The sequence below is a fragment of the Caloenas nicobarica genome, chromosome 24 (genome assembly GCF_036013445.1).
Source record: "Caloenas nicobarica isolate bCalNic1 chromosome 24, bCalNic1.hap1, whole genome shotgun sequence".
In the NCBI taxonomy this organism is placed as follows: domain Eukaryota; kingdom Metazoa; phylum Chordata; class Aves; order Columbiformes; family Columbidae; genus Caloenas; species Caloenas nicobarica.
This window is the reverse complement of record NC_088268.1, coordinates 3,143,979-3,171,921: the sequence shown is the minus strand read 5'-3', so window position 1 is coordinate 3,171,921 and position 27,943 is coordinate 3,143,979. Positions and strand designations below refer to the sequence as shown.

The 27,943-nt window shown below is 43.2% G+C and overlaps 1 protein-coding gene across 4 annotated transcripts in view; it reads right to left on the bottom strand.

Moving 5' to 3' along the window:
* TANC2 (tetratricopeptide repeat, ankyrin repeat and coiled-coil containing 2) overlaps positions 1 to 27,943 on the bottom strand; it is a 184,359-nt gene that overhangs the window by 106,462 nt on the left and 49,954 nt on the right. For 3 of the 4 annotated variants that reach the window (XM_065651122.1, XM_065651123.1, XM_065651125.1), the window contains 2 exons: positions 14,079 to 14,150; positions 9,640 to 9,819 (listed from right to left, as the gene is read on the bottom strand). In XM_065651122.1, coding sequence (XP_065507194.1) covers positions 9,640 to 9,819; positions 14,079 to 14,150 — 252 coding nt within the window. The remainder of the gene's footprint in view (positions 1 to 9,639; positions 9,820 to 14,078; positions 14,151 to 27,943) is intronic. The other variant, XM_065651124.1, reaches the window with a different exon arrangement.

Below are 27,943 nucleotides of genomic sequence, written 5' to 3'. Positions count from 1 at the left end.
ATCAGAACGCTGTGCTGCGGGAACTTCTAATAAGCGGCATCGCTCCAAACTTCACGATAGTAACGATCAAAGCTTCATATACATGATTAGAGACAAGCGGGTGCAGATCGCATCCGAAATGAACTTTTGCAAAAGCAACGGTCGGTCTTCGGATGAGAAATCCAACCCAAAACCCAGCGTGACCACGCAGGCCAGAGGAATGAGTTTCCAAAACAGGTTGTCTCGTTACAGAGGTAGGAAAGGACTAGAAAACAAGCAGCCTCGGAGGAGGCGAGAGCTTTTTCTTCTCGAACACGCAGCCCATGCGGAGATGGGGCTGCTTCCCCAAGCGGGTACCCCGGGAAGGCCCCAGAACGTGCTCCAGGAACGTCGTGGCGAAGGGAAGAGCGATGCCCCGATTTAACTCCACAGGAGGCTTCCCACACCACCTTCTCCTGCTACAGGAACCTCTTCGCTACGCCTAAAAATTCAAATTCTCACACGCCACAAGTGCAATCGTGACAGATGCTCCATTTTGTGCAGCACCGGTGTGAAATAAGGACAGACTTCTAGCTCTGAGTTTCTGCAAAGCCACGGAGGTTCGGCCCTATTTCGTTCGCCTTTTTAAAGTTTTCTGCACCAAACACGAACCTTTGGGGTTCTCGATTTGTTTAAGCATCTGAAATGAAAAGCTCTTAGCACCTTTTCCCTGCGATGACACGCTCAGCCCCATCCTCGGCAAGTCTGAGCAGTTCAACAGCCTCCACGCAAAAAATAAAATCCTGGGGAAAAGCAAATTGTAAGGTTGTGCAGGCCCAGCAGGCAATCCCCCACAAACACCAAGGGAAAGCACGTGGGATTTTCTGCACCTCTCTGTTAAATTTCTGCTGTGCCAATATGGAAGGCAGTGGAGTGTCTAAACAGGGCAGAATAGGCATAATCTTGTTGGGAAAATCCGTGTTAAAATTGGCTAGTGACCTTCAAAAGCCAGTTTCTTCTTTCCCTCCATTTAAAAAATAAAAGTTGCATCCGAACTGCCCTTAAATTAACGCGGAAACGCGGCAAGTTTACAGGTCTCCAACAAAAGAAAAGCCCTCAACACAGGATTTGGTTTCATACAAAAAGCTACCAAGGGACAGACTATTTATCTATATAAATTTCACGGACAGCTTTGGAGTCCCCCAAAAAATTAAGCGGGAAATGTACCAATTTCACCTCAAGAGTTGTTTGTTTAAACCAAGATCAATGTCCACATGTGGGACGGCACAGAGACACGTTCATCCTCCTGTTTTATTTCTGCAAGCCCAGTTGGTTCCCATTTAACTGTACTCCTGTCAAAACAAGTCCAAAAATAATGGATGAAGTTACTCCAAAATTAATAGTAAGAACTGACACAACAGGGAAAAAATATATATATTCACCATACATCTTTGTAAATGGAAGAGGATCCTCCTTCTCCAGCAGCTTTCTACTTGTTAAACCTCTGGATAGCCACAGATTGCAACGCATCAGGGAAAATTAAATGGAAAATTAATTATGCCCAGGAAAAATACATTGTGCATCTTGAAAATCCCCCAAATGTCGTGGCGCTTCACAGATAACTCGAGTCCTTGTCATCGCTGTGCAGTTCAGAAATGCAGGAGTGGGCCTCCGACCCAGCCTCACTCCCACATGAAAAACATGAATTTCAGATCAATGTCGTGCTGACAGGATGACAGTTAAAGCAAGCGATGGAATGAAATGTGAGCGTACTGCAACGGTACGATATAAAAAAGCCCTAAAAAGGACGAAAGTCCATCCCGACACCAATTCTAGGCACAACACCCCTCAAAAATCAGGTGCAACATGAGCACAGGGCACTTGAATAGCTTCTCCTCCTATTATACCTTGTATGTTTCCTAGTACTATCAAATTAAAAATCACACTCTTTTAGTGAGAAGCAAACATGTCTCTCCCAGCACACAGCGATTTTATAACCCCCTCAAATCTAATCTTTGGGCATTTTGCAATACAGAAGAAAAACCTCTTCTCAATCTCATTGTTCTCAAAATTTAAAAGCAAAACACTCTCGATATCTATAGAATTTTTCAATGCAGCCCTCAGTAGTTCTTTTATGTTGTAGCAATGCTGAAAAGTGGCATTTCGCATTGCTCATTCATTTCACATTTTGTCTGTGAAATCCTGCACAGGTGGCAAACTCAGATTATGTAAAAGTATCGCAACAACAACCAAAGGAAAAATAACCCCGGCAGCACAACCCTTCCCGACACTCAAACCATTCTAATGGCTTCCCTGTAAAACACGAGCATCAGAATCCCTTATTCTCCAGTGATTTTCTGCAGACTTAAGGGAGGCCAAGGAACGCCTTCGACACCATTTAAATCAAAGCCCATGCAAGACAAATTGTCCGAATACTCACAGAGCTTTGTTTTATTTTTCCTCCCCAGCAGCCGAGAGCGTGCGATCGCGCAGGAGGAGCCAGCAAGGCTCTTAATTCCTGGGGACCGATGCCCTGCGAGCGGCACTTGAGCAAAGATGCTGCTCCAGGTCCATCTCAGCACGTCAGGATGATGTTACAGGTGACACCTCCCGCTGCTGATGTCAAGCTCGGCTCCCAAAGCACAACCAGCATCTCCCAGCGGTACCTACTGCCCCCGAGCAGCATCACTCCCGCAGCCCCGGGGAGCGTGCTGGGAGGTGATTGCAGAATTACAGACACCGAGCTCGCTCTCTTCGTTACGTCTCTCGGCATTAAAGAGCTTTTCCCTTCCGGAACGCGGCAGCGAATGTAGACTATACACCTCCCTTGGGGGGAAAATGAAGTATTTTTATAGTTTCTTTTCTACAGCGCGGTTTAATTTGCTCTTTTGTTAGAGCAAAGTGCTGAAAGAAGAGGTAAATAATGGCGCAGTACACCAGGGTGAATGGTTCGGTGATGCTCTCCTGAGCATTTCGGAGTAAGGCGAAGGGCTCGCAATGCAGCCCAAGACCAGAGCTGATGAATGGTGCAGTGCTGCTGTTGTCATGGCAACGGAGAGAAAAAAAGCAGCACCATATAAGGAGTTGTGACATGGATTCCGGGAACAATTTATACTAAAAGGCTGCGAGCCCTTGGATGCTTTAAAGCTGCAGCATCCCCTTCTCTGGGTACAGGTTTCATTGTTCGGACTGAAGCAGTCGGCAGAAATCGCCACATGCACGACCGCATCTATCCCAAGACGCGTTTGCGTTGTACAAAAACGCAATGAAACAACGTGATTTTGCAGCGGCTTCAAAGAATTGACATTGAAATCATTGGAATTATTAAGTAAGGAAAACAATAGGATGCTAACGACGACCCCAGCTGTGAAAACCGAGGGTACCAGCCAGACCCGCGGCTCCGCGCAGGTGAGCGGCTCCGTCTGGACGGAACGAGCCGAGATGAACCAAACTGCAGCACCATCAGGTGGCTGAGAGCCTGAGCGGCAGAGCCACCACCCAGAGAAAACAGGGAAACTGCCCCAAATTCACCCGGAAAGCAGAGGCTGGCAGGGCCCCCGAAGCACCTCCGGATTAAGTCACAGCCCCCTCGTACCCAGAACCACAACAAGAACGAGGTTTATATTCCGAGCTAACACAGAAGGGAAGAAAACCCATTATTTTGCGTGGTCATCAGATGCTTTTCACTTAATACACGTGCTCAAAGAGTCAATCTATTTCTATTTCAGCTATCTCTATTTCACCAAAAGCCGACACGACACCTGTAGTTCTGACCTCACTTCTCAGCAACCAAAGTTTAAACTTTCACAAATCCTTCCCGTTTATCGCCCTATTTTATTTGCACAAACACACCCTGGCCAGGTTCTCCCCAACACTCACACACCTAAAGCAGCTGCCTCATCATCTCCCACATTCACACCGGCTGAGATAGTGCATTAGTTTTGGGAGAAGAAGTGGTCCCAGAGGGCTGCAATTATTAATCTGAGCCTGTCACCATTAAACAAGAAACAAGAAGGAGAGTTTTCAAGTAGAGAGATCTCGGCCGTCGTCCCGCAATTACAATTAGCATCACGAATATTCAACCATTTGCTAAAGATACGCAGAAGGAAGAAAAAAAACGATCCTTCTGGCTATTCCCAAGGAGGACGCAGAGGGATTGGGTGACAACACCACCCAGATCTCCCATTTTGCAGCGCTACAAATGACACGGGTGCTGGTGGCACAGGGGACAGTGCCCGCGGGTGTCCCCAGCCCGCCTGGACCTCAAGGACATCGACAACGGTGGGAAGAGCGAGTGTCCATCCTGCTCAGCGCTGCTCTCACCATCTTTGAAGGATCTAGTTAAAAGTCACGTTTTCTTTAGAAAAGAGGATGCTGTTAACTGCCTGGGCGCACCCAGGAACATTCCTCCTCGTTTCTGTGAATTTTACCCTTAGGGAAAACTCCCCCACTCCCAAAGCGCAAGGGAGGGATGTTCCCAAAGCGGAGGATCCGCAATGAAACCGATTCCTCAGGTCCACGTCTTCAAAGATAACGAAGCATCTAATTCATGCTGGAAAGAGGAGGAACGAAGCCTTTGAGAATCCAAACCTAAACATCCAGGCCACTTTCAGGAAAACTTCATTTCCCTGATAATATTCTCGCCTCCTCTTTCTGAAAGGATCCTAAAGCTCGCAATCTGGCATTCGACAGAAAAAAATAGAGATGGCCAAGTATGGTGATGAATAAAATTATCCGCGCGCATATAAATGTACAGTATGTAAATGGAACATCTTTCCTGAGGAGGAGTCAGCGCTGGGCTTTGTGCAAACCCTTTGGGTTGCACAGTGATGGAATAAAAGCTGAGTCTTTCAGCCCGATATCTCATATTTTAACCTAATACAAAACGCCGGGCACTGTTTTTGGCATCGATTCAGGAAAGCACTTAGATACATTCATCTCCATAAGCACCCTCCTGAAAAACGATGCGTTCCTGAACGGAGGAGTATGACGGAATGGCATTATTTCCATTGCGGCCACGGCTTTGAGTCATCAGTGATACACTTTGGATGGACAGCAGAATATCTGACCCAATGGTTTTGAAAACCGCTGCTCTCTTTGCGCAGTACGCATGGCAACTATTAAGTGCTAATTTTATTCCGGACAACAATCAAAATGGTGTCTTGTACATACTTATCCTGGGCTGGTAGGAGGGTTTTTTCCTTATTTTTCACATTGCACTTGCTAAAAATGCCACTGTTGTTATTAAAAAAAAATATTAATCAGCATAAAGCGAGGTTTGAACACAGCGATCTAAAATATGTTCTTAGCCGCTGTTCAACAATAGTTTGCAGAGCCCGTTACTTACGGTTACTTCACTTCGCCCTTCGCAGTGACCTCAGTTTTTCTCAATCACCAGACTATTCAGGGTGAAAATCACCACATACTGAATATTTATCAGCCTCTGATTCCGGCCAAGTCTCCGCTCCCAGAAAACCCCGGTATCAACACAAGTGACCTCAGTCCCTCTGGAAAGAAACTTAATGCACCATGTAACGTAACGTATCCCTGTGGCTTTTTACCAAAAGTGGACATTTTAATGGTTCTGGGGATGAAAAGCTGACTCGTTTACAGACCAGCCAGGTTAAAAACTTTTAAAAATTATATTATAAACAGGTGAATAAATAGATAGCATCGCAGCTTCTACTGGGGGAGTTTCTCTGCACCGTACAGGTTTATTTTTTCTTTTTAAAGGGCGAAGTTAAACCCTAAATTAATGTGACACCCTCTGATGCTCATGAAAAGGGACCACATCTCAGTAGTTGCCTTCCCCTTCCCATCAGAGCTGACAAAAATACTCAGTTACACTGGAACATGCAGATCCAGAGTGACTCCAGATCCTTCAGCCCTCGAACGTGAGCAAATCATCGCATGAAGAGCCTAAAATGTCTTTTATATTTCAATTTTCATCTCTCAGAAGAACTGCAGAAAGTATAAATCCCGTAGCTGGTACAGTCACATTTTGTTGAAAACCATCTTAAGAATTAAATCTTTTGTAAAAAAAAAAAAATATATATTATATATATATATATATATGAGACAACCAAGTGTTTCATGCAGCAAATGGTACCATTCCGCTATTCCGCAGATGTGGAAATGATGGCGTGAATGGGTCAGTCGCACGCAAATGTATGCGAGGAGCAATCAGCATGAAAAAGCCCCTACAACTGGATAATTTCTCAACAATTTTCTCTGCTCTGAAGGTCGCTTTGAAAAACCCATGTGGCGACTGTCAGAGGGACAAAAGCCTCTCTTTGTAGCGCTGCCGGTTCCCAGAATCGCCCTCGTCCCCTTTCCAAAGGAATCGCTGCTGGTTTTGTCCGGGATTAACAACGGCACAGGGACAAAGCAGGAGAGGAACCCACCGCGAGACTTTTTATCTGGAAGCTCCACGGTCACACGAACATTTTTTTGCACAAAGTTGCTTATCGATTCTACCAGATTTTGAGTATGCACTGATAAGGCTTCTCTAAAATCGAGGGGATATTGAGTGGAATTGCAGAGAAACACATCAAAATATAGCACGAGGTCATAAACTTGTCTTCATGAACCTAATATTAAGTCTGAATTTTCTTTATTTTACTGATCATGCTGGTTTACTAAGGAATAAAAATGAGAAAGGCCTTTACAAACTGCCAGTTGATGTCCACCAGAAAAAAAAAATAAGTCTTTTTATTTGCTGATATAGTAAATGGTCAGTCATTCAACATTTCTGCTGCTGAGGGATTTTTCTGCTTTTGAAATCTCTCAGATTAGCAATAAATGAGACGGATGATAAGGAGCAGTTGAAGAAATGTGCTGAACACTATGAATACCAAAGAGCGGAAAGCATTACTTTCCCAGTTCCTTTACAGGTTACCTAAATGAAAGCAAACAAATTCCTATAATGACAGCAGGAGGATGTAAAACACACACCTTGCCTTTACAATATCAACAGTAAATTAAACTAATAATTTCAAAAATCATGCTAATCCACCAACACACCGAAACACACTTGGAATCCTGAGTGGATCAGGAGCTCCACTGGAGTCATCGAGTCACATACACGCACAACACGAGCAGGTGTTTTCAGGTATTTTCAGGTGTTTTCAGGTGTTTTCATGCGATACTGCACTGGCTCCAGTCACAGAATCGTAGAACCATCGAATTCGGAACGGGATATTTCAAACAGATGGAGAAGTGTGCAAGTACAAGACACGTTGTCATCTTCCCAATCAACTTCCAACAGATTCTTGTGTGTGGCCCCAAAATGAACCTCCAAACAAAACCAGGAGCCTACACGCTTCTTCGCTTAGTTTTGTGTAATAACAGTTGCCCAAACCCCTGAAGTTTGTCCGAATCACCGTCCCTTTCTCTGATTTCCTACCTGCAAAAGCCACTGCTGAGATTCCAACATCGGGTTTTTGGATGAACTAGGAGGACACTCCAAACAGCCAAACCCAACACAAGCCTTCGGAGTTCGGAGCTAAACAGAGTTTGACCTGTTTCCACCCAGAAAAAGACAATCACGAATCCAGGGAGCTTAATCTACTGGGCTGACTTGTGGTTTTGAGAAGTGGGAGGAGGTTTTTGTCTTTTGACCGGCAAGAAGTCAGCAGATCTACTGAGTAAGCTGGAAGGTGTCAGAGAAATGGAGCTGTGGTGGTAGAAGAAAAATTGCCCTTTCCATGGGGTACAGCTCAAACCCTTCGCTAATGTTTCAGAGAAGAGTAACGAAGTGTTCAAGTAGATACACGAATATAATGTTAGTCAGAGCTACAGGAGAGCATATAAACACAAAGGATTATTATAGTCAAGAGAAGGGGATGGAAGGGTAATGAATCAGACAAAGATACTACAAAGGCCTAAACTATTAGTAAAATATGATGCTTTCGATCCTTTCCTAACTGGAAAAAGGTCTATGGATGTGGCTACTATTACCGGCCTCTATGAAGAAAGCCACACAAAACAAAGGAGAAAGTCCCAGCAAGTAACTCAAAAATATAATAGAAGGAAGAAGAAACTGGATGAGCATGAGGATCATGGGAGAACACTCAGGAAAAGCAGGATCGAGCTGGCTCTGCATTACACAATAAATTAAACAAGTACAGACATGCTGTGAGAGGCAAAAATAGCCTTGATGTATTTTTGTCTTTTTTCCCAACCTGTGCTTTTCGTGGCAGGAAGGTTGTGGATTCCCCACCCACCCATTACTGTGCGACAGGGAAACTGGAAGTTCATCTCAAGAACACACCGAATCCCCAGCCAGCGAAGCGCCGCAAGCCGTGGATTCATACTGGAGGGAAGCACTGATAGCTAGAATAAAAACGAACAAGGTTTTAAAGACGCTAAGCTGAAATGGATTGCATTTTGAAGCAGCTTTTGCAATCCGCTACTGAATTTTGCGATTCCAAAAGCCAAACCCAAGCTTTTAAAAATGAAGCTTGTTTCAGCAGCTACCCTGGTAAAGCGCAATGTGTCGTTCTACAGAAGTGAAGGAAATGCTGACGGACAAACAGACAGGAGGTCTGAACGTCCAGCTGCACAGTCCTGGCTCACCACTGCAAACTGAAGGACACTTTGAAGGAGGAAAGCGTTTGAAAAAACCCACAAAACCCCCCAAATCCCTTCAAGTGTCACATCATGAGCCCTCCTGAAGAACCGGGCTCTGAACTACACAGCTGTTCTCATTTCCACTAAAAAGCTGGTCTAGGTTTTCACACTTTAAGGCAGAACTTCAGCCACGCTTTAGAAGTTCTTAGTGACGGGAAACTCGGGCTGAAGACGGCTGAGTAAGGCACTGAAACTTTTCAACTATTTTCATGTCCTTTTCTTTCTTTATCTGCCTGATTCTCTGGCACCTCTTGAGCTTCGCTGCGACCAAAGGGGCTCAGACCACCACGGGATCCTGCAAAGGGACTCTGTCGCGATTCAGGAATTTCTCCCTCCTCTCCTTTTCAATTTCTCCTTTCACCAGAGGGCAGGGAAAACAAAAGGTACAAAGTGTATCAGAGTGGTTTACAGCAAGTAAAAATTCTTTTTGAAAGTTATTCTCAGTACGAACACGACTCATCATTTTTAAAGATGGGCACGGAGAGACGTCAGATTTGAGGCATGAAGCAAGTTTCTCAAAACTGTTACCAGTAGAAATACGACGTCAGGCTTTTAAATGTTAGACTCCAAGTGCTTTTGAAAACCCAACTACTTTAAAGTCCCTAGGTGTTCAGACCACAATCCCAGTAGATAAACAAGACAGTTTAAAAATATGCATGAACTGTGAAAAAAAACAAATCAGTTTGCTGTATAAGTTTGTAATTTTTCCTGACGTATTCTCTCGGCATTCAAAATTTTAGCGTAAAGTTCTTCAAAATTACTGTAACACTTCCACTGTGCAGAAACCACAATACAAAGTGGAACTGAAACACACTCTGCTCGAAATTCCTCCGAAAACTAGAGAATATTTGCAAAACAGAGAGATCCTTTTCAGAACAGAAAGATTTCTCTGTCCGCGTGAAATCCAATCCGTTCCTGGTTTTGCCTAAAGTAGCTGCTATAATAAACAAACGGTGACTCGTATACAGAAGCTCGTTCAAAGCGTTTTCTTACAGATTTTTGCACCAACGGACCTTAAAAGCCCCACTGAACTTTATTTAAAGTCCTTACCAGTTAACTTCTTCACAGGTTGGAGCCGAACACTGATAGACTGATGTGTGAGTAAGGGGGAGGATGGAAGGGAGCGGGACATGCCCTCCATAATCCGAATGTGCTGCATACCTTCGGTCACTGGGAGTGGCGGAATTGCGTAGTCTGGTTCAAAAGCACAGTCGTTCTCTGTGGAGGTGCCTGGCGGGGAGAGAAGAATCAAAAGGAGCGGGTTAGGATCCAAGGGAACCTCGTGATTTTACCATTCCCGGCGCGGCCGCAGAGCCACTCGCCGCAGGGACGTTCTCCTGCTCACCGTGCGCAGTCTCGGCGCTTCGCTTGACAAAATTACATTTCTGGAACATCATCTCAGGGTAGACACCTCTTTAGATTATGAACAGTACAACCACGAAGTTGTTATTCCTATTTTTTTTTTTGATTTTCAGAACCTTCGAGTCACCAGTTTTAAATGTAATTCAGACAAAGCAATTATCCTTTTTCGCACGTTTGGATTGTGTATTTCTAAGAAAACTTCTAGATGGAATTACATTTCAACAGGAAGACCTTTAACCTAAATAAAAAACCCAAAATAGAATAAAAAGGCCCCTGAAAACAGCCACCATCTCCATCTCTCCCCTAACAAACGCACCCAGAGCTGCACAAAGCCCGTGCGGGGGTCACCTCCCTGCAGATCCACACGGGAGACACCAAATAACAGGACAACAAGAGGAGACGGAACAATAAAGGCCCATACTGCTAATTATTGCAATAAATATTAATGACAAATGATGCTCCAGATCAGCAGGAGTTGGGAGCGAGAAGGTTCCTCCTGTCGGCTGCAGAATGTGGAAACCTCTGGTCAAGAACATTTGCTGCTCCACCTCAAGTCTGTACCACAGATCACTAAAATTCATCTGCAAAACCAACTTAAAACTGTTAACATTAAGATGTCACTACAGATAACATAATATTACGCCTGTGCCACACCTTGAAGTTAGCTCTTAGTGCCTAACGTTTTTCCTCCATAAAGATATTTATTATTTGATTTCCATGTGTGGGTCTCAATGGCCTGCGAAAATATGTTTAAAAGAGAAAATGCAACTGCTAAACGGAAGGGCAGGCAGGTAAAAGTGGGGAGAAAAGAGGGTAAATGCCTCAAATCTGCGGTTCTCCAGAGGAGATGATGGACTAACTCCGTTCAAATAGCCAAAGGACAATGCGAACAGCCCGACACACTTTATGATCAGAGGAAAAACCCCTACTGAGATAACTGTCAAAAATCTTGGACAAGCTCCTGAACTGTACTAAGAGGTTGGATCACCCGTGGCTAAAATCCACATATTCCTGATGCCAACGTTCCGGAACATCTCTCAGCAGTTTTGTATCATCATCTACAAGAAACCAGAACAACCGCTAACACGCTTTACACACACACTATTTTTGGCAGTTCAAAATATGACTTTTACTCTCTTCTTTACCGAACACATTCACAGTAGTTTACTGAAGACATATTCAAAGCCTAATCCTTACAGAGATGATTCTTTTATTTTTTTTTTTACTTCTGTGTGCTCTAGCAAGTGGTTTTGTTAGTGCAGTTGGGCAGAATTTTTCCGGGAGGCCATAATTTGCTGGCATGGTGCTAATGTAGCAAAAACCAAAAAAATCGACTTCTTCCAGCTGTAATTATTGGCTCCATATATAGCTTACTTGACACGAGCTGAGGGATGGCAACTGAGGGCAGTATCTTATATAGAAATAAAAGTAATTATACCCTTGAAAAGTTTTCAGAAGTGTTTTTCCCTCTTAAAATTCACTTTGCAACAAAACCAGTGAACTCGCAAACTACTACAATGTGCTATTGTCGGTCCACAGAACGTTCTCTCATCCTTGCCAAACAAACACAGAAACAAGGTGATTGAAAAAGTCTTCAATTTGTTTCAGTCAGAAAGAATATCGGGTTTATCAAATCCTCAAACTCGGGATCATTCGCGGCTGAACTGGAACTTTGACAGTTCGTCTGTAACATCTATTTAAATAAAATGGTCCTGCAAAGTGCATATTTGAACTAATCAAGTATTTGTTGAAGTTTTCCAAGATAAAACAGCTTTACAGACAGCTGTAATATCTGGGCATCACACACGGCAACACAGAAGTTTAAACACGAATAAGGCGACTGCCCCGTTTCAGTTGGCTGGTTTATCTAGGCGTAATAAACCCCCTTAAACCACCATTATGAAAAAGACGTGTTAACATGTGCAGACAACTAGAGAATGGGGCAAAGTTAAAAATGACACTTGGATGGGCAAAGAGACTTCTCCCACACTGTAGAAAGCCTGTGTCTATGGCTGCATCCATTGATACAAATGGAAATATTTAGCGCAGAAGCTCGTTTCCAAAAGTTGGAAGTATTTTTTTTACCCGTTTCCCCCTCCTTGCTGTAATAGCGGCTGCAATTCCTAGAGTCGTACTCATTGAGGCAAAAAGACAGAGGTTGGCCATTCTTTGGCAAGTAAATATTTGGAAAAAGAAAGCCCATGTCCTCAGCCCAAAACTGGTACTTTTCCACAGCAGCTGAGATGCTGAATAAATAGGCTGAACCGTACGTAACCTGGGAGAAATGAGTGTCTGGGTCCCGCATCGGAGCCGCTGCCTCTGGTGACCCCAAAGCAGCGACAAAGCCCAAGGGAATGACAGAACATCGCAGGGACCATCGGCACGAACACGGGCAAGGCCCGGCCTCCAGAAAACGGCACAACAGCAACTTTATCTGAGCGAACGGCGCCTGGAAAAAAAGCGCCATTCATTCTGTGTGCTCCAGGCACAGAAGTGCTACTTGTGCGCAAGCTATCGTGGGGTGCGTGCAGTTAGAAATTCCCTCATTCCTTCCTAACTTTGTTTTAACACTTCTATTTTAAAATAAGAAAATTTAAAATAATTTTAAAAATAAAGTAATAATAAAAATGTCCCAAGTTAACAGAGCCGTTTCAGCTGTCGATGTTTCACAGGGTTTTAACTCTAAATTCCGATCCCCCTAATTCCGATCCCAGGCTTCAATCACTCGCAGTAATTTTGCCTGGAATACTGCCAAAAAAGAACAATGCTCTGGAGAAAATGTCTCCATAATAAGTCATTAGGACACCATGGCAACAACAGACTTGAGCCTAAATGAAAGGAAAATTATCGCTGCAATCTGAAAGAGAAAATAAGTCAACGCACGCAGCACCTACTAGAGCCATGTCTCCAAAAACTGCTGCTTAGTCTCAAGAGCTGTGTGAAAACACCAGCGTTTTCCCGACCCTCACAAATGTGGAAATGCTTAAAACTTTAAGCTACTTCAAAGGACACATAAGCCAGCGCAGATCTAAGAGCTGCTGCTGTCGGTGACAGAAATCCCCCGTGCATGGCTCCGCTGGTGGTTTTACCCACCAAGTCTGTTGTGAGTGATGGATATTCAAGAAAGGAGTTTGTAAAATCATTATTTAAGTCATAAAACCCCTATTTTTACTACTCTTTTCAAAGGATCTTTTGCCCTGTTCTTGCAGGGTGAAACGAAACAAAGCAAAAGATGTGGCAAGTGGCTGTAGAGCTGCAGGAAGGCGCAGGTTCCTCTGTGTTCAGTTTTGGGCCCTCATCATAAGGATGTTGAGGGGCTGGAGCGAGTTGAGAGAAGGGAACGGAGCTGGTGAGGGGCTGGAGCACAAGTGTGATGGGAGCGGCTGAGGGAGCTGGGGGTTCAGCTGGAGAACAGGAGCTGAGGGGAGACCTTCTGATCTCTGACCTGCCTGAAAGGAGCTTGGAGCCAGGGGGGGTCGGGCTCTGCTCCCCAGGAACAAGCGCCAGGACCAGAGGAAACGGCCTCAAGTTGCGCCAGGGGAGGTTGAGGTTGGATCTGGGGAACAATTTCTTCCCCAAAGGGCTGTGGGGCATTGGAACAGGCTGCCCAGGGCAGTGCTGGAGTCACCATCCCTGGGGGGGTTGGACAGACGGACATGAGGTTCTCAGGACACGGGGCAGTGCCAGGGCTGGGGAACGGTTGGACTCCATGATCTTGAGGGGCTTTTCCAACCTAAATGATTCTGCGATTCTATCCTGGAGGAAGGACAACCTGGTGACTGGGAACCAGTCAGGTTCTCCCCTTTGCAACCAGTCACCACGTGCCAGCGGCCCGTTGAGCTGTGCTAAGGGTTTCTTACACCACAGCTCCAACAGCCGTCCCTCCGTCTGCAAAACAGAGACGCCAGAAAACCTATGGGTACATCCATGCTGTGCCGTGATTTAGTCTAAACTCCACACTACACAAAAACAGTTTGGTTTGTGACTATTAGTAGCTATGGGGATAACAGCGATGGTTACAAAACCCCAGAAGATCACGAAGTCTAACGAAAAAACACAAAATACTGATATAAAAAGGTGAACAAATGAGAAACGAGTCACTGAGGCAGAACAACACTCAGGTTTACCTTGCCCAGATCGGCTCTGACGGGCGTCTACACTTGCCTGTCTTCGGTCTGGTGGCTCCTCGTTCCCTCCATCTGCACGAGAACCAAAACAGCACAAGTAGAACATCACAGTGGACACGTCAGGCAGATGCAACTTTTCCTTGAGTCCCATCACCCACAGAACACAAGGTCCCTACGCAGAGCGAAACTGGGCAAAGCGCTGCCGGACGCCTTTGCAAATGAAATCTGGGTGGTCCTCGGGATGTAAATAGGCTTTTAATTTCTCCTACTGATCCCACAGACAACAGAATGAAATAGTAAGCAAACTCTGCATCTTCAATTAGTTCCTTTACTTTGGACCGTTATATCAAAATATAAAAAATATTAAGCATATAAAAGAGATCCAGCTTAAAAAAATATATATATATATATATTCTTTGAAATTGTTTCCCTTTAAAACTGTCATCTAAAAAAATAGGGAGGCTGGGAAGAACAAAACCACCCTCATTATATCCTCTTGAAACTGTTTAGGAAAGCAGCTCCAGTTCACAAATACCAAATCTATCTGGATAAACGTAGAGTGGGACATTGTGTACAATATCATACAATTAATTACATGCTGGTCTTCATCGATCAGCTGACCAGATTAGAAACAATAGATCTGCACATCAATACAGATGTTTGAGTACAAGCTGAAAGCAGAAAGAAGCCTGGCTATGCAGATTGGGAAAAAGCAAACCCAGCATTTAAAATGCAGGATGTATTTCAAAGGTTATTACACCTTACGGAAGCAGGAAGGGAGGCTTTTATAACCTTTAAAAATAGTGTTGAAATAACTGAATTCTTAAATAGCTGTTTAAAAACTCTACAGCTGATTTTAGCATTTCTACTTTTCGATTACACTAAAAGCAGCTGTGCTCTGATACATTTATATCTATATATCCTCAAAGCTGCTTGTTGGGCCGGCCTGTTACGCCATAAAATAATTCAATTTATCAACTCATGTTACATGCGAGTTCCATCTGTTACTCTGGTTTGAAAGGTGAGTTGTGTATTAAAGCACAACAGCACAACTGATACAGTGACTGAAAATTCCAGTGTGTTCCCACCCCTCCAACAAGCAGGACCAGAGCCCAGGATACACAGGAGTTTTGTTCCTTCTGCCCTTGGCAAAACGCTTCCAGCCCTTGGTTACCCCAAATCAACGTTCAGGCACCTCAGATGGAGCCAGAAATGCCATTTTCTGTCACCTTTGCATTCTTCCTGCTCATACAACAGCTGCCCGGAAAGCTCAGCACCCCAAAGCCACCGAAAGCAATCGAGACATGCCCTATTTCATATCAGTCTGTGCTTTGAGAACAAGCATTAGACAAGGTAGTAAAGCTGATGGCTGGCGGACCCGCTGGTCCTTGAACACTCAATGGGGGAATGCAAACTGGGGGGGGACACATGCAAACTGGGGGCAGGGGACACATGCAAACTGGGGGGGGGGACACATGCAAACTGGGGGGGGGGTGACACATGCAAACTGGGGGGAGCTCATTGCCAAAGCCATTCGGTTGGGGAACTGAACCGCTGCACCAGATTCAGGGTCTGGGAGAGATTTCTCAAGTACTTTTTGCAAGTTACACAATATATAAAGGGGGAGAGAAAGATGTCAATAAATTAACTTCCCGAAGCCATTTAGGAGGGTGGGAAAGCAGCAGAGCCGCCTGCTGCCTCAGCCCATGTCGCGTCTCTAGTCGGGACGCAGTTGCGCTCGCCCGTTGCTGCTGCGCTTGGTGCAGTCGCAGCAAAGGCTGCAGCTTGGGGACAACACAGCAGAACCTCGTGGGGATTCTCTGAGCATCCCGGGGCTTGTAAAGCGGAATATTTTGTGAGCGAGCACAGGCGGTCCCTCTCACAACCACACAAACGTGTGTGTGTGCAACTCATGGGCATGAACAAACCCCCGGGGTCACTGTGGCACCAACAGCCAGGTGGTGGGAAAGGCTGGTACCTGCACAACTTGAGATGTATAGTGAAAAGGCAGAGGATTGCAGGAAGATAAGGAACAGCCCACAGTTAAAGAGTTGAAGGACTGAACTATTTAATTTTTTTTCCTCTCTTTGCTATAAATCAAAATTTTGAGCACACTCCTTTCCCTGCAGTGGAGGAGTGAGGTTACTAGGGAACAATACCATACATCATTAAAGGGTTATCTTAATATATGGGAAAAAAAGGGGCAAATTACCGTTACTAAGGAAACATTCATTCTCAGGTTTTGAACTTTTGAGTGCTCAAATTTAGAGTATCCATAGCGTTCATCCCTGTGTGCACATCAGGACTCTGCCGTTCCAACAATGTTATTATATTTTTGTGATTATTAGGTAGTTGTTAGTATTTACTACAGCAGTATCTATTATTTATAAGCATGACCTATTTGGACAATAGTTTGCAGACAGTATCATTCATGAAGTGCGATCGGCTCGGTCGCTGTAACGATTGTCACTGTGGTGAAACCCCCCAGTTATTGACAAAGCCTCAGATGCAACATCTAAAAGAGGTCACCCAAAGTAAATCAGTCATGAAAGCATTGCTAGAAAACACAGATATCTGTGTTAATTTAAAATAAAGAGCAGAACAGATAAACTTGGTTAAGGAGCTTCTATAGAAGTTGCCACAAGAATGAGAAAATAGTTATTTTTTTGCAAATGCCACAAGGGAAGTGAATGACATAGTAAAATATGGGCTCAGTAATTGATATTTTCTTATATTTACCAATAAGAGAGAGGAAAACTTTTGCGGTTTTTTTGATTTTTAAATATCTCAATGTTAAGGAAGTCCATTAAGATTTAGGCATCATTTTAATTTCAGCAAGACGCTGTCGCGTCAGCATCCACCATCCCTCCAACTCGGATGTCAGACAGAAACTGGGCTCAGAAGCCCAAAGCGGGCTGTCCGAACGGGGGACGAACTGACAAGCACACAGCAAATAGCAGCAGCTATTAATCCTTACTTAATCCCGTTGTAATTGGGAGAAATCTCCACACAATCATGTTTAGCAACAGCTTCAGAAAACAATCTCTCCTACTACAAACGGGCTGAGAAACGCCTGCTTCTCATGGTCCCCTCCTCTCTATTCCACCCGTTCTCCATTTAAAAGCAATGACACAACAAATCCTCTCCCGTGCACAGAACTGGATTCTCCGAATGGATCGCACCCGGTGGGAGAAGAAACTCCCAAGGGCTTCAGCAATCCTACCAAATAGATCCGCCGCACAAAGCGCCGCATCGCAATTAATAAGATGGGTCTGCAAATCCGAGCAAGATGCGTCTGCGACAACGGGATCCGCTGTCAGCAAATAACCCAGCACCCCCAGCATCACCTCGCTGCCAGGTGTTCACATCACAGCAAGGACAACAAGTTTTAAATAAAATAGAAAGTGCCAGCAGCCCAATGTGCCTCTATTTAATTAAAGCAGCATCTAAAACACACAACGTGACTAAACGCCTTCCCAACTCTTTTCATCTGACAAAGCAATTTTTAAGGCAGAAAAATAAAAGGGTGGGTCAGCTGCTTTACGCATGCTGGGAAATCTGCTGCAAGAACCGACTGCATTGGATGTGCCGCTGCTCTAACAGCAGCTGACGGAGCCCGGAACAGCTTCTAAATCAATACTTTAAACCTGCATTGTATCAAAACGGCATTTGGAAAAGGTGAAAGACTCACACAAAGCCAGCGCAGCAGTTAAGAAGTGCTCTGACCCCAGCCCAGCTTCTCGCACGGCGATGTGGCTCCCGACTGAGCGCAGAATAAATCAATCCGAACCCAAGAGCCCGAGGGGGTGGGAGACGCCGGTTCGGCTCGGTGTGTGGGGCCGGATGGGGTCGCGGGAGGTGGCGGCGCCGTCGGTCCCGTCCCCGGTACCCGCAGCGGCTCAGCCCCGAGCCGGGAGCTGCAAGCGCTGGCAGCAGCGATCCCGAGATCCCCGGGGACTCGAGGGACACGTGCCAACCCAGCCGCAAAGAGGCAAAACCGACCCAAAGCCGGCAACAGGGGAGGGGAGGATGAGTCTGGCGCTTGAGAGGCATCTTAATCAAAGATTCTTCCTGATTATTTAGTTTGTAAGGGAGGCTTCTGCTGATGAGAAGCTGCCAAATCCATGTACGCTGTGACTGAGTTACAAAACTCATGCCCACTGTTAACCAATCGACATGATCAATGCTTTCTGACCACCTGCAAAACCAAGGGATATTTTTCAAGTTTTAGATCCTTCTGCATGACAAGAGGGACACAGAAGATTAACTAATACATTGTTTACAAGCAGAGTGCTTAGTTTATATTTAACTAATAATTAATAGATGTATTGTAAGTACAAAACTAAGCAATTATAACTAACATCATCAATGATTTCTTAGTATTGTATGTCAACATTTTCAAAAATTGTAATGCATATGTAATAATTATGTGAATATAAGCAGTGCAAGAGCACCCAGTCACTGGAGCACCTATGGAGGATGATCCCCAGTGCTCCCCAGCGCTGATAAAATAACATATCATTGACTCTGCTGTTAAGTTTATTTCTCTGTTTCGCTGCCTCAAAAAAATATATATACATTGTGCTAAAGTTAGTATTATTACAAAACTTATTATTATAAAACATTTTTAAGAACCGCATTAATTTACCAACAGAATAAAGCATCTACTCCCACCAAAGCAGCTCCCGGGTGGGGGTGCTGGGGCGTGTTGAGGGTGGAGGATTTTTACTGATGGACCTATAGGGCGGACCCGGCGTTTTAATCATTAAAAAAAAGAGCTCCTCAAGCACTTTGCAACGTGTTGAACCCCTCATGAAAAAAAAAAAAAAAAAAATGACAGGATGCAAAGTCAGTATGAAATAAATGAAGGAAATTTTCAAAAGAACTGGGTTTGTTCAGACTCTTCGAGTGCCACTGTCAGGAAGATTTGGGTTCAATCACATCAGTGCTTCTAAAAACTCAGCCACATGAGCCATCTAAGTTCACCGCATTTCAGCTGAGTAATCTTGTCTAGATTTACTGTTCAAATTCGCAGTACTTGTCCTTTAAAACCGTTTTGATGAATAATCTTTCAATCTGGTTACTAAAAGGGACCAAAGTAGCCTCACTTGTTCATTATTTTAATCGTTTAAATAAATGTAAAGCTGATCTTTTTGGAAACTACATAAAAGTTAATGGGGCAGCGCAGGAAGTCATCAGCTGAATGGAATGTTTACTGTCACCGCATCAGAAACGTGCTAATTTGTGGCAATCTATGTGCATCAGCTTATAATTATTTTTCTGAAATGATGTTTCAAGCTCCTATGGGGGCCATCCAGAACCACCCAGGAGGAGCAGGTAAAAGAGCCGCGGCCACAGTTTCCAGAGAGGGGAAAAATAAGAAGCGTTCGGCTCTTCAGAAGCTATTGTGAGGAAACACAAACGCAGATACAAGAGACGAATTTTTTCCGCTCGCTCGATAAAGGCTGAGGAACCGCGAGGGATGGCCTGAGAAAGCTGATCAAAATCAGAAATTACTTCACCGGCGGGGGATTAAATATAAGTATTACCTATTTTACAATCCAAGACAATAAATAGGATTAATAATGGGATGTAATATTGGAGACTAGAAAATACGTTTCTCTCACAATTCGCAAGCAAATATTTAAGACAGTATTTTCTTAATAGCTTTGGAAAAAATTTAAAATTTCTCCTTATGCACAAGATGGAAACACAGTCAACGATAAGAGATTTATTTCAGAAACAGTATCCACTTCACTATCACAGGACCTGATAACTCAGAGCAAAATAGCATTACCGCATCATTTTGCATTTTAGTCCTAACTTTTATTTTTGTTCTGACAAGCGGACGAAGAGTTTGTTAACGAAGCGTGTGACACCCAGAAGATAAATGAAGTCAACAGGTAAATGAGGTTAAGTTGCCTCCACAGCCTGTTAACCTGGAAATTCTTCCCCTTGAATTTTTCTTTCTTAAAAGAGAAGCAGAAGGTGGGAAAACCCTTTGTTGCGTACGGGAGAGTTTTGGGGGTCTGGCGAATGGGGGTCGGCGATGAGCGACTCCCAAATTCCCTCCTTGTCATCCCCGACTCAACGCGCTTTCGCTCCCCATCTGTAAATTCTGAACCACTTGGTTACTCTAATACGGCTGTCTGGGACCTTTAGGAACCACAAGCATTTTCAGCTTCAAATAAAAAGCATGACAGATATACTAATGATTCCAATTGACTGAATATGTTAAAATGTAACTAATTGAAAACAATTAACGCTACATACAACATGCATTTTTCTTAACGGTTACAAGAAGAGTTGCCTATTTTGTAGGGCAAGTTTTGTCTTTGCATTTGTGTGCGTTCCTCTAATTTAAAGTTCAAACAACGTTTTTAGAACAGCTCAGTGGTCGTCTGTCCTAAAATTAGTTGAGAAATTGGTACAAGTGACTGAAGCTCAAAATAGGTTATTCGGATGACAGGCAGTCTGCTGCAGCACTCGGCGACGACAGAAAAAGCACAGGCAAAAAAGGCATTTATTATGGATTCAAAGCCCTATTGCACAGGAAAAAGGCTCCAAAAAACCCCCAAACCCATAGAGAACACATTTAAAGTATCATCTGGGCCTTGGCTGAACCCATTGGAATGCAAATGCCATCCAGGCTCTTTGCCTAGGAATTAATAAAATATTTTAAGTACCTGCTAAGGTGCAAGTTAACCTTGTTTTAAGGACTCACAACTTTTTTTCCTGTATACCACTAGTACACCATATTTTGTAGTTCAAACTGCTACGGCCAGTGTGCCCTTTCTACACCTTCGATTAGTTCCACAGCTACCAAACCATTAATTTTTCCACACAAGCAAAAGGAGGCACCGTTGCTAAATCTCCTCCCAGTGATTTTCCCAAAATGACCAAGTAAATCGATGCCAGTCGGCGGTGACGTTCAGACCCCGCTTTCACCTCCGGACAACGGCGCTTTGCCTGCACACATGGACTTAATTCAATTACCTTGGGCAACCATATTGATTCACCTCCGACTTACTGCAGGAAATTGATTTTTGGCCAAGCAGACTGGCGCTTTTGTATTAGGATTTGTCACAATTAACGCGCGGTTTGCAACGGAGGTCTGCCAGCTTTACGTGTGCATGTGATTATCACCGTAATATTGTCACAATTAAACATACTTGGACAGGCTGGTATGAAAACTTAACCACTCTCTGATAATTTGTCTTTTGAAACTGAACAATGCTATTTAACTACTGAGTCTGAATGTGGTAGAGAAATTACAGCAAGGTGACTAAGGAAAAGCAAACGGGAAAACAAAAAATGAAAACCTTGTATTTCTTAGCATTTGTTTTCTCAAAACAGATGAAACCCTGAGTATTATTTTCCATCATCAGCTCTTGTTGCATTCTGGACTATCATCCTGCAGCGGAATTAATTCTTCCGTTCCATTGCTACTACTGATGGGTTTAGAAACACAACCTTTTATCAAAATCCTTCTTCCAGTCTGTTACCTCCCGGAATCCAAACAACTAAACTCTAAAAGCTGTGCTTAAACACTCAAGTAGGAATAATGCACCACAAACCTCTGCAGCAATCACCTTTCCTGGGGCTCTGAACTGCAGGAGGAAAAATTCCACAGATCTGCACAGGCACAATTTATGGCCTTTGATCAGAAATACCACTCACTTGCCTCCTACTTAAGGCAATTATACAACAAAATATAAAAAGAAGTTCTACTTAGTTGGAAGAATGAGTAATTATTTCTAAAAATTGTTTTCCAGGTACTACTCAAGCAGTAGCAGTAATATATATACATACACATTTACTAATAAAGAGCTTTAAAGAAATTATTAAGCATTCAAGAAATTCTGCCTTGAAGATGAAATGCAAAAGGAAAAGCAATATACACATATGTACCAGGCTTCCTATGCGTTGAACTATTTCTAGACATCCCTACATGAATTTTAAATGGCACTTTACAACACTGCACGGTCTTAAGTTACACAGCAAACCCTGTGCAGTTTGTATTAAGTATTGCACGAAGCTGAATTTAGTTAGGGACAATAGAAAGGGGGCTAAAAATGGAAATGGGGGGATAGTAAAGCAGTAGTAGATCATCCCTGGTTGTGCAGGAAGGAGCAGCACCAGCCCAAGCTCAAGTTGTGCGTAGTCTCATCAACAGTTTTGCAGAGACCAGACATAAATCTCTCTAATTAATACAATTACAGAAGCTCTTATAGCATTTTTTTTTTAATTTCTCAAGCAGGAGGTACAATCAATCCGGTACTAGCACATTACACGCGATGGCTTATAAACGTGTTTTGCCGATTAAAGTGATGTTGTGGATTACTCACACCCAAGGTAAGAATCCATTCCCATCATTTTTAAAGGAGAAATGTTCACAGACAAGGGCAAAAAAAAAGCCAGAGTCAAAGAAAAGTATTTAAAAAACAAAGAACTTCTCCTGCATCAACATCCCTACAAATTTGGGTACATAAGCTGCCCATTTGAAAGAGCATTTTGTGAAGTAAGAAATGCAAGTCATGGAGCACAGATCAATAACCAACCTGGCATCTAAAGGAAACGGAGCTTTACCCTGATCATATAAGGCTATTAATGTGTACAGCAACAAAAAAATCCCTTCTCAATTAGAGAGAAGATAAAAAACTACAAATAAAAATCCTTGCAGAGATAGAAAATGGAATCAGAAACAATTAAGAAGTTGTTTATATGTTAAATAATCAATAGCCTAAATGCAAAATGTTTTTAAAGGACTTAAAGCAAAATTAACTGCTTCAAACACCCAGGCGTGCTTTTTGTTAAAAAAAAAAAAAAAAAAATCATTAAAAATTGGTAAAAACAGTCCGATGCCTTGTTTTCACATGCTCTGCCCATGTCTTACCAAGTATCTGACAACAGCAGACGGTACAAAATTCAAACTCGGAGTCCGTGTCAGAGGTTGGTGAAAACCTCACCATGCCAAGAACCTTTGTAAGGAAAAGACAGTAGAAGCAAGAAATCGCTCCAGCAGGCAACGGGGAGAAGGAATCACAAATGAATTTACTTAACCAGACTGTGCAACATGGCAACGAACCACCAAACTTCCAAAAAGCGGGCTGATCTTTCACACGAGAAACAAGACAGAGTCAAGAGGTGGCACGGGCCAGCCCAGAACCATCACCATGGCGCGTTTGGTTGCATTTGCCATAGAAACATCCTCATCGCTCCCTGGAGAAGAGCAGTTGGCGCCACCCCAATAACTTCTCACACTTCCAGATACAGAAAACTCTGGAGAACAGCAATGAAATGCTCTTGACCCCACAGTCTTTTAGGTGAAATTATGACGTACCAACCAACCAACGCTTCAACACCCCAGGCCTGGCGGGTTCCAAACAAATAGCCCAGGCCTGGCGGGGCCTCTAAGGCTCATCCAACAGCCTTTCAGCAACATGCGGATTTTCCTCTGTGGGCCTCAACCTTGATAACACCGCTGCTTTCATCCAGTAAAGTTCGTTAGCTGGGACTTCACATCCCCGTTAATAAGAGATGATGACCTACAAGAAGAGATGCAGTTGTGGGTAAAACCGGCTGGCCGTCGCCACGGCTGCTGCAGAAACTCCTCTTACTTTGTCCGACTTTTTGTTATTTGTTTTTATTATTCTTTATCCCAGCCAGCCTGCTTTTCAGCAGGACTATATCGGTTATACGGTGGAATTTTTCACCAGAATAATTGTGCCAATAACCTTCTAAAGATCTTCCCCCTCCGTCGGTACAGACAGCCTGGCCAGCACCGTTCCATCTACTGCTGCGAAACCAACCTGTTTTCACCTGAAAAACGTACCGACACAACGCAAATCAATAGCTCGGAATTTAAACTAAATCAAGACCATATCCACAGATATATTTTACTTGTGTGTTGACTTATATTGCTAAAGATATTTCTAATCTTGCCTGTGACCAGGCCCAGCGGTGACTTTACATTCAGTTCGTCTGCCTTTGCTATCGCCACTTAATTAGCTGTTATGTTTCCCTCTTGCTGCCCCACTACCTGCGTGAGGTGTAAATTATCTGCTAAAAAAATTGTTTACACTTATCTTTGTTTTGCTTGGCAATTTAAAACTGAGACTGTTGAGCATTTAATGTAATGAGGCCAAGTTTTGCATAGCATTACATTATGTAAAATAATGACACTTTAAAAATTACTGCTATACAGAAGATTATGGAGAAACCTGTTAGTGCTAAAATTATTCTATTTATGTAGACAAACTTTGAAGCTTATTAATGAAAGTTTGCAGTGAAACAGCTGTTCTGCTGATTAAATAAATTATGACTAAGTTTTCGTGTTAGCTTCCTCGAGCAGGCAGCTATTAAAAAGCCAGACAGATTAATTGTATAAAACTCACAAAATGCAGAAAGATGCACAGCGTATTACATAAACACATGAAATTATAAGCAGAATTTAAACCAGCCGTTATTTTAAGTTCGGGCTTAAAAAAAATACGATTTGTTTGGAGATGCAGATGAAAAATTCTGAAGAATTCCTAACAGCACAACCTGTCTTAAAGTAACCTATAGATTTCAGGTAAGAGAATATTTAGTGATATATGAGTTTGACTTATTGGAAAATTTAAATGAGCAAGCAAATTAGGAATGCACAAAAAACCTGTCCTTGATGAAATGAAAGGAGAGCTAGTTTTTCAGCTCTGTTCCCCGTTTCCAAATCCGCAGTAGGTCACAAGTGGAGGAAAAAAAGTGGGTTTTTTTAAAAAAAAAAATAGAAAACCAGCTGTCCCAATTTATTTATTCTGTTCCAAAAAAAGGCCCACCCAGGGTGGCAGTGCTGAGGTACCAGCCGTGAGCACGGGGAGCTGTAAGGTCTAGAGAAAAAATGGAAATGCCTCAAGATGGGCTAATGCACATGTAAGCCTCGCTTGGTCGTAAAGATGAAACAAGATTTGATCCGGCCGTAATAAACTTGAAAGGTTTCCAGCAAAGATGTAGCAGAAGTCAAAAGGAGGGAGACTTAACCTGAATACATAATGACCAAATCATATGTCAAAGTATTTCAGTTTTATGGACAGGTACAAATTCACCTGATTATCTAATTCTTTTCAGGCTTTGACAGATCCAGCTTCTTTAAAAGAAAAAATGCGTAATAACTCCAGTGCTTTGCGCGTTCTAATAGAAACATTAGGAAACGCTGTACCTTGTTTTCCCAGATCTATAGAGGGCTGCAAAGCTAATGCAAATAAATATTTGGGTTTGGGGAGGCAGTTTTCAAGCCCCTCAGAAGCAGAGGGCACAGGAGCCGCCAGGCCTGACACAAGCACCTTAGGATTAGGCATTTTCTGTCTTTCCTCAGACAAATGAGTGATAATTTTAATATAGCTATATATACACGCACGTGTACGTATATACATCTATAGACACATATTGCTGGTTTTCTACTTGAGAATTATTTCTCTCTTAAAATGAGATTCGTGTTAACGTTAAAACCCAGGAAGGCCCAAGAGATGACCCAGCGTGACTGGAGGCCACATCGTTTCCTTCGTTTCTGTGTGACCGAAGCCATCTGCCCCTCTGCTGCCCAAAATCACCTCCGGCTTGTCAGCCCTGACCACTACCCATCCCGTTAAGGCGCCGTGCCTTTCCTCATCATTTCCGTTTGTGTTACATGCTGCGTGTCATCTATCCCTATATTAGATCGAGTGGCTGTATCATACTCTTATTTTCACCAGCACGGTGAAATCCGCTCCCCCTTTCCAATAACCTTCGCACCCACAACTCCTGATTTTCCAGGGGGCGATGCTTCAGTCCCTACAGTCTATAACCCGTTTTGACTTTCCCTATTCCCCCTAATTTTGCAACCCCTTTTTTGAAATGCTGGCATCAGCACTGACTGCAGCGCAGCACGACTGATCTACCGGTGTATTGCATTAAAAAAATAAAATAAAATAAACGCACTTTCTTGCTCATCCTGCTTAAGAATGTCTTGCACACATGCTCATGTACCTCATTAGCCCTTTCTGTCACAGTGTCTAACTGGAAACGCAACCTTTCCAGCTCCGCTGTTGTCCAAGACATTATTTTCTCATTTGCAAGTATATGTCTGTGGGCATGACCTCAGATCTGATTAGCCAGTATTAACTGTCCCACTGCTAGTACGGTCAAACAGTTTGCACCCCCCTGTGCCTAACTCACCGTCCCTTGCACTCAGTGCTCCGAGTCTGGTAAAACTGTGCATTTTATCAAAATCAAATCCATGCGCGACCCCAGCAAAACACTCCATGGGATAATGAGTCAGGCTTCGCATTAAATGTGATTTCCAGAGCTTGGTTTCAATTCAGACCTCACGTGAGACTGAAGAGTCAAATTCATGTAATTAAATTGACATGATCAATGCTTTCTGACCACCTGCAAAACCAGGGGATATTTTTCAAGTTTTAGATCCTTCTGCATGACAAGAGGGACACAGAAGATTAACTAATACATTGTTTACAAGCAGAGTGCTTAGTTTATATTTAACTAATAATTAATAGATGTATTGTAAGTACAAAACTAAACAATTATAACTAACATCATCAATGATTTCTCAGTATTGTATGTCAAAATTTTCAAAAATTGTAATGCATATGTAATAATTATGCGAATATAAGCAGTGCAAGAGCACCCAGTCACTGGAGCACCTATGGAGGATGATCCCCAGTGCTCCCCAGCGCTGATAAAATCAAGAATGCCGCTTAACAGTATCACTGACTCTGCTGTTAAGTTTATTTCTTCGTTTCAAGACCATTTGAAATATTCTAAATGAAGCCCAAATTCCTCCATCAACAAAAACCCTATCTTTTACGGAGAACTACAAACCCATCTGTTTTCTGAGGCATTTTATGTCCAGGAACTTTACGTAACTGGCAGCAGCTGCTCCTGAACCGGCTTTTCCTCTGGCTCCCAGCACGGTAAGGACAGAGTCTGGCACTTCCAAGGAATGTGCAAAACTTCAAAAGTAGAGGAAAGTGATAGAATTTAGCTGTAAACTGTTAAAAATTTGCACTGCATTCATCACTGAATGCCACCATAGCCACCACAGGAACGAAACTGCATACACGACCAGAAGGGTCACCCCCCGAACCCCTCATCGCAGGTGCTGCTTCGCGGGTCAACACAGCAATTTAATCAGGGCACAGGCTGAACGAGAAACTGAACTTACAGAAAAGAAATGGGGGAGACTTAGGAAAAGCTTGTGAGTGCCCAAGTAGCAGCAATTAGCTGTGGGATGTGTAGGGAGGGAGAGTTATTTATGTATTTCTATGTTCTTATTCTGCTAGAGTACACGCTTCTTTCGTCTGTTTGCACAGGCTTTAAACACGGATGCTGACAAATAAAACCAAAGTAGTTTCACGGTATTTCTGAATTAAAGAGCACTGAACAATCAAAGCTGAAGTAGTTCATACTATAATATTAATACATGAGCACGCTGCCACTTCTGCTCCTTAAAATACAAACTCACCCACTCCATGGACATTAGTAGCAAAAAACTGGGCAAAGTCTTAAATAATATAGCCCCCAAAAACGATAAAAGTCGCTGTTCTGCCAGGATCAACAGCAAAATCTCACTCTCTTTAATAGAACTAAACTGCTTATAGAGTAACTGTACCCCACAGTGCAGCTGCTCTCATAGGGCCCAACCAAAAAGATTCTACAAATACTATAATACTACTTCATGTTCAGTTCTTTGGGAGGTTGGAGGGGAGGAGATGACAAGGAACAATAATAATTTTTGCATGTTCACTTTAAGTTATGATCTGGTTTTATATAAAAATAGCATCGTCTCTACACCTAACTCTTCTTGCATTTGTTAAGTCACACAGCTG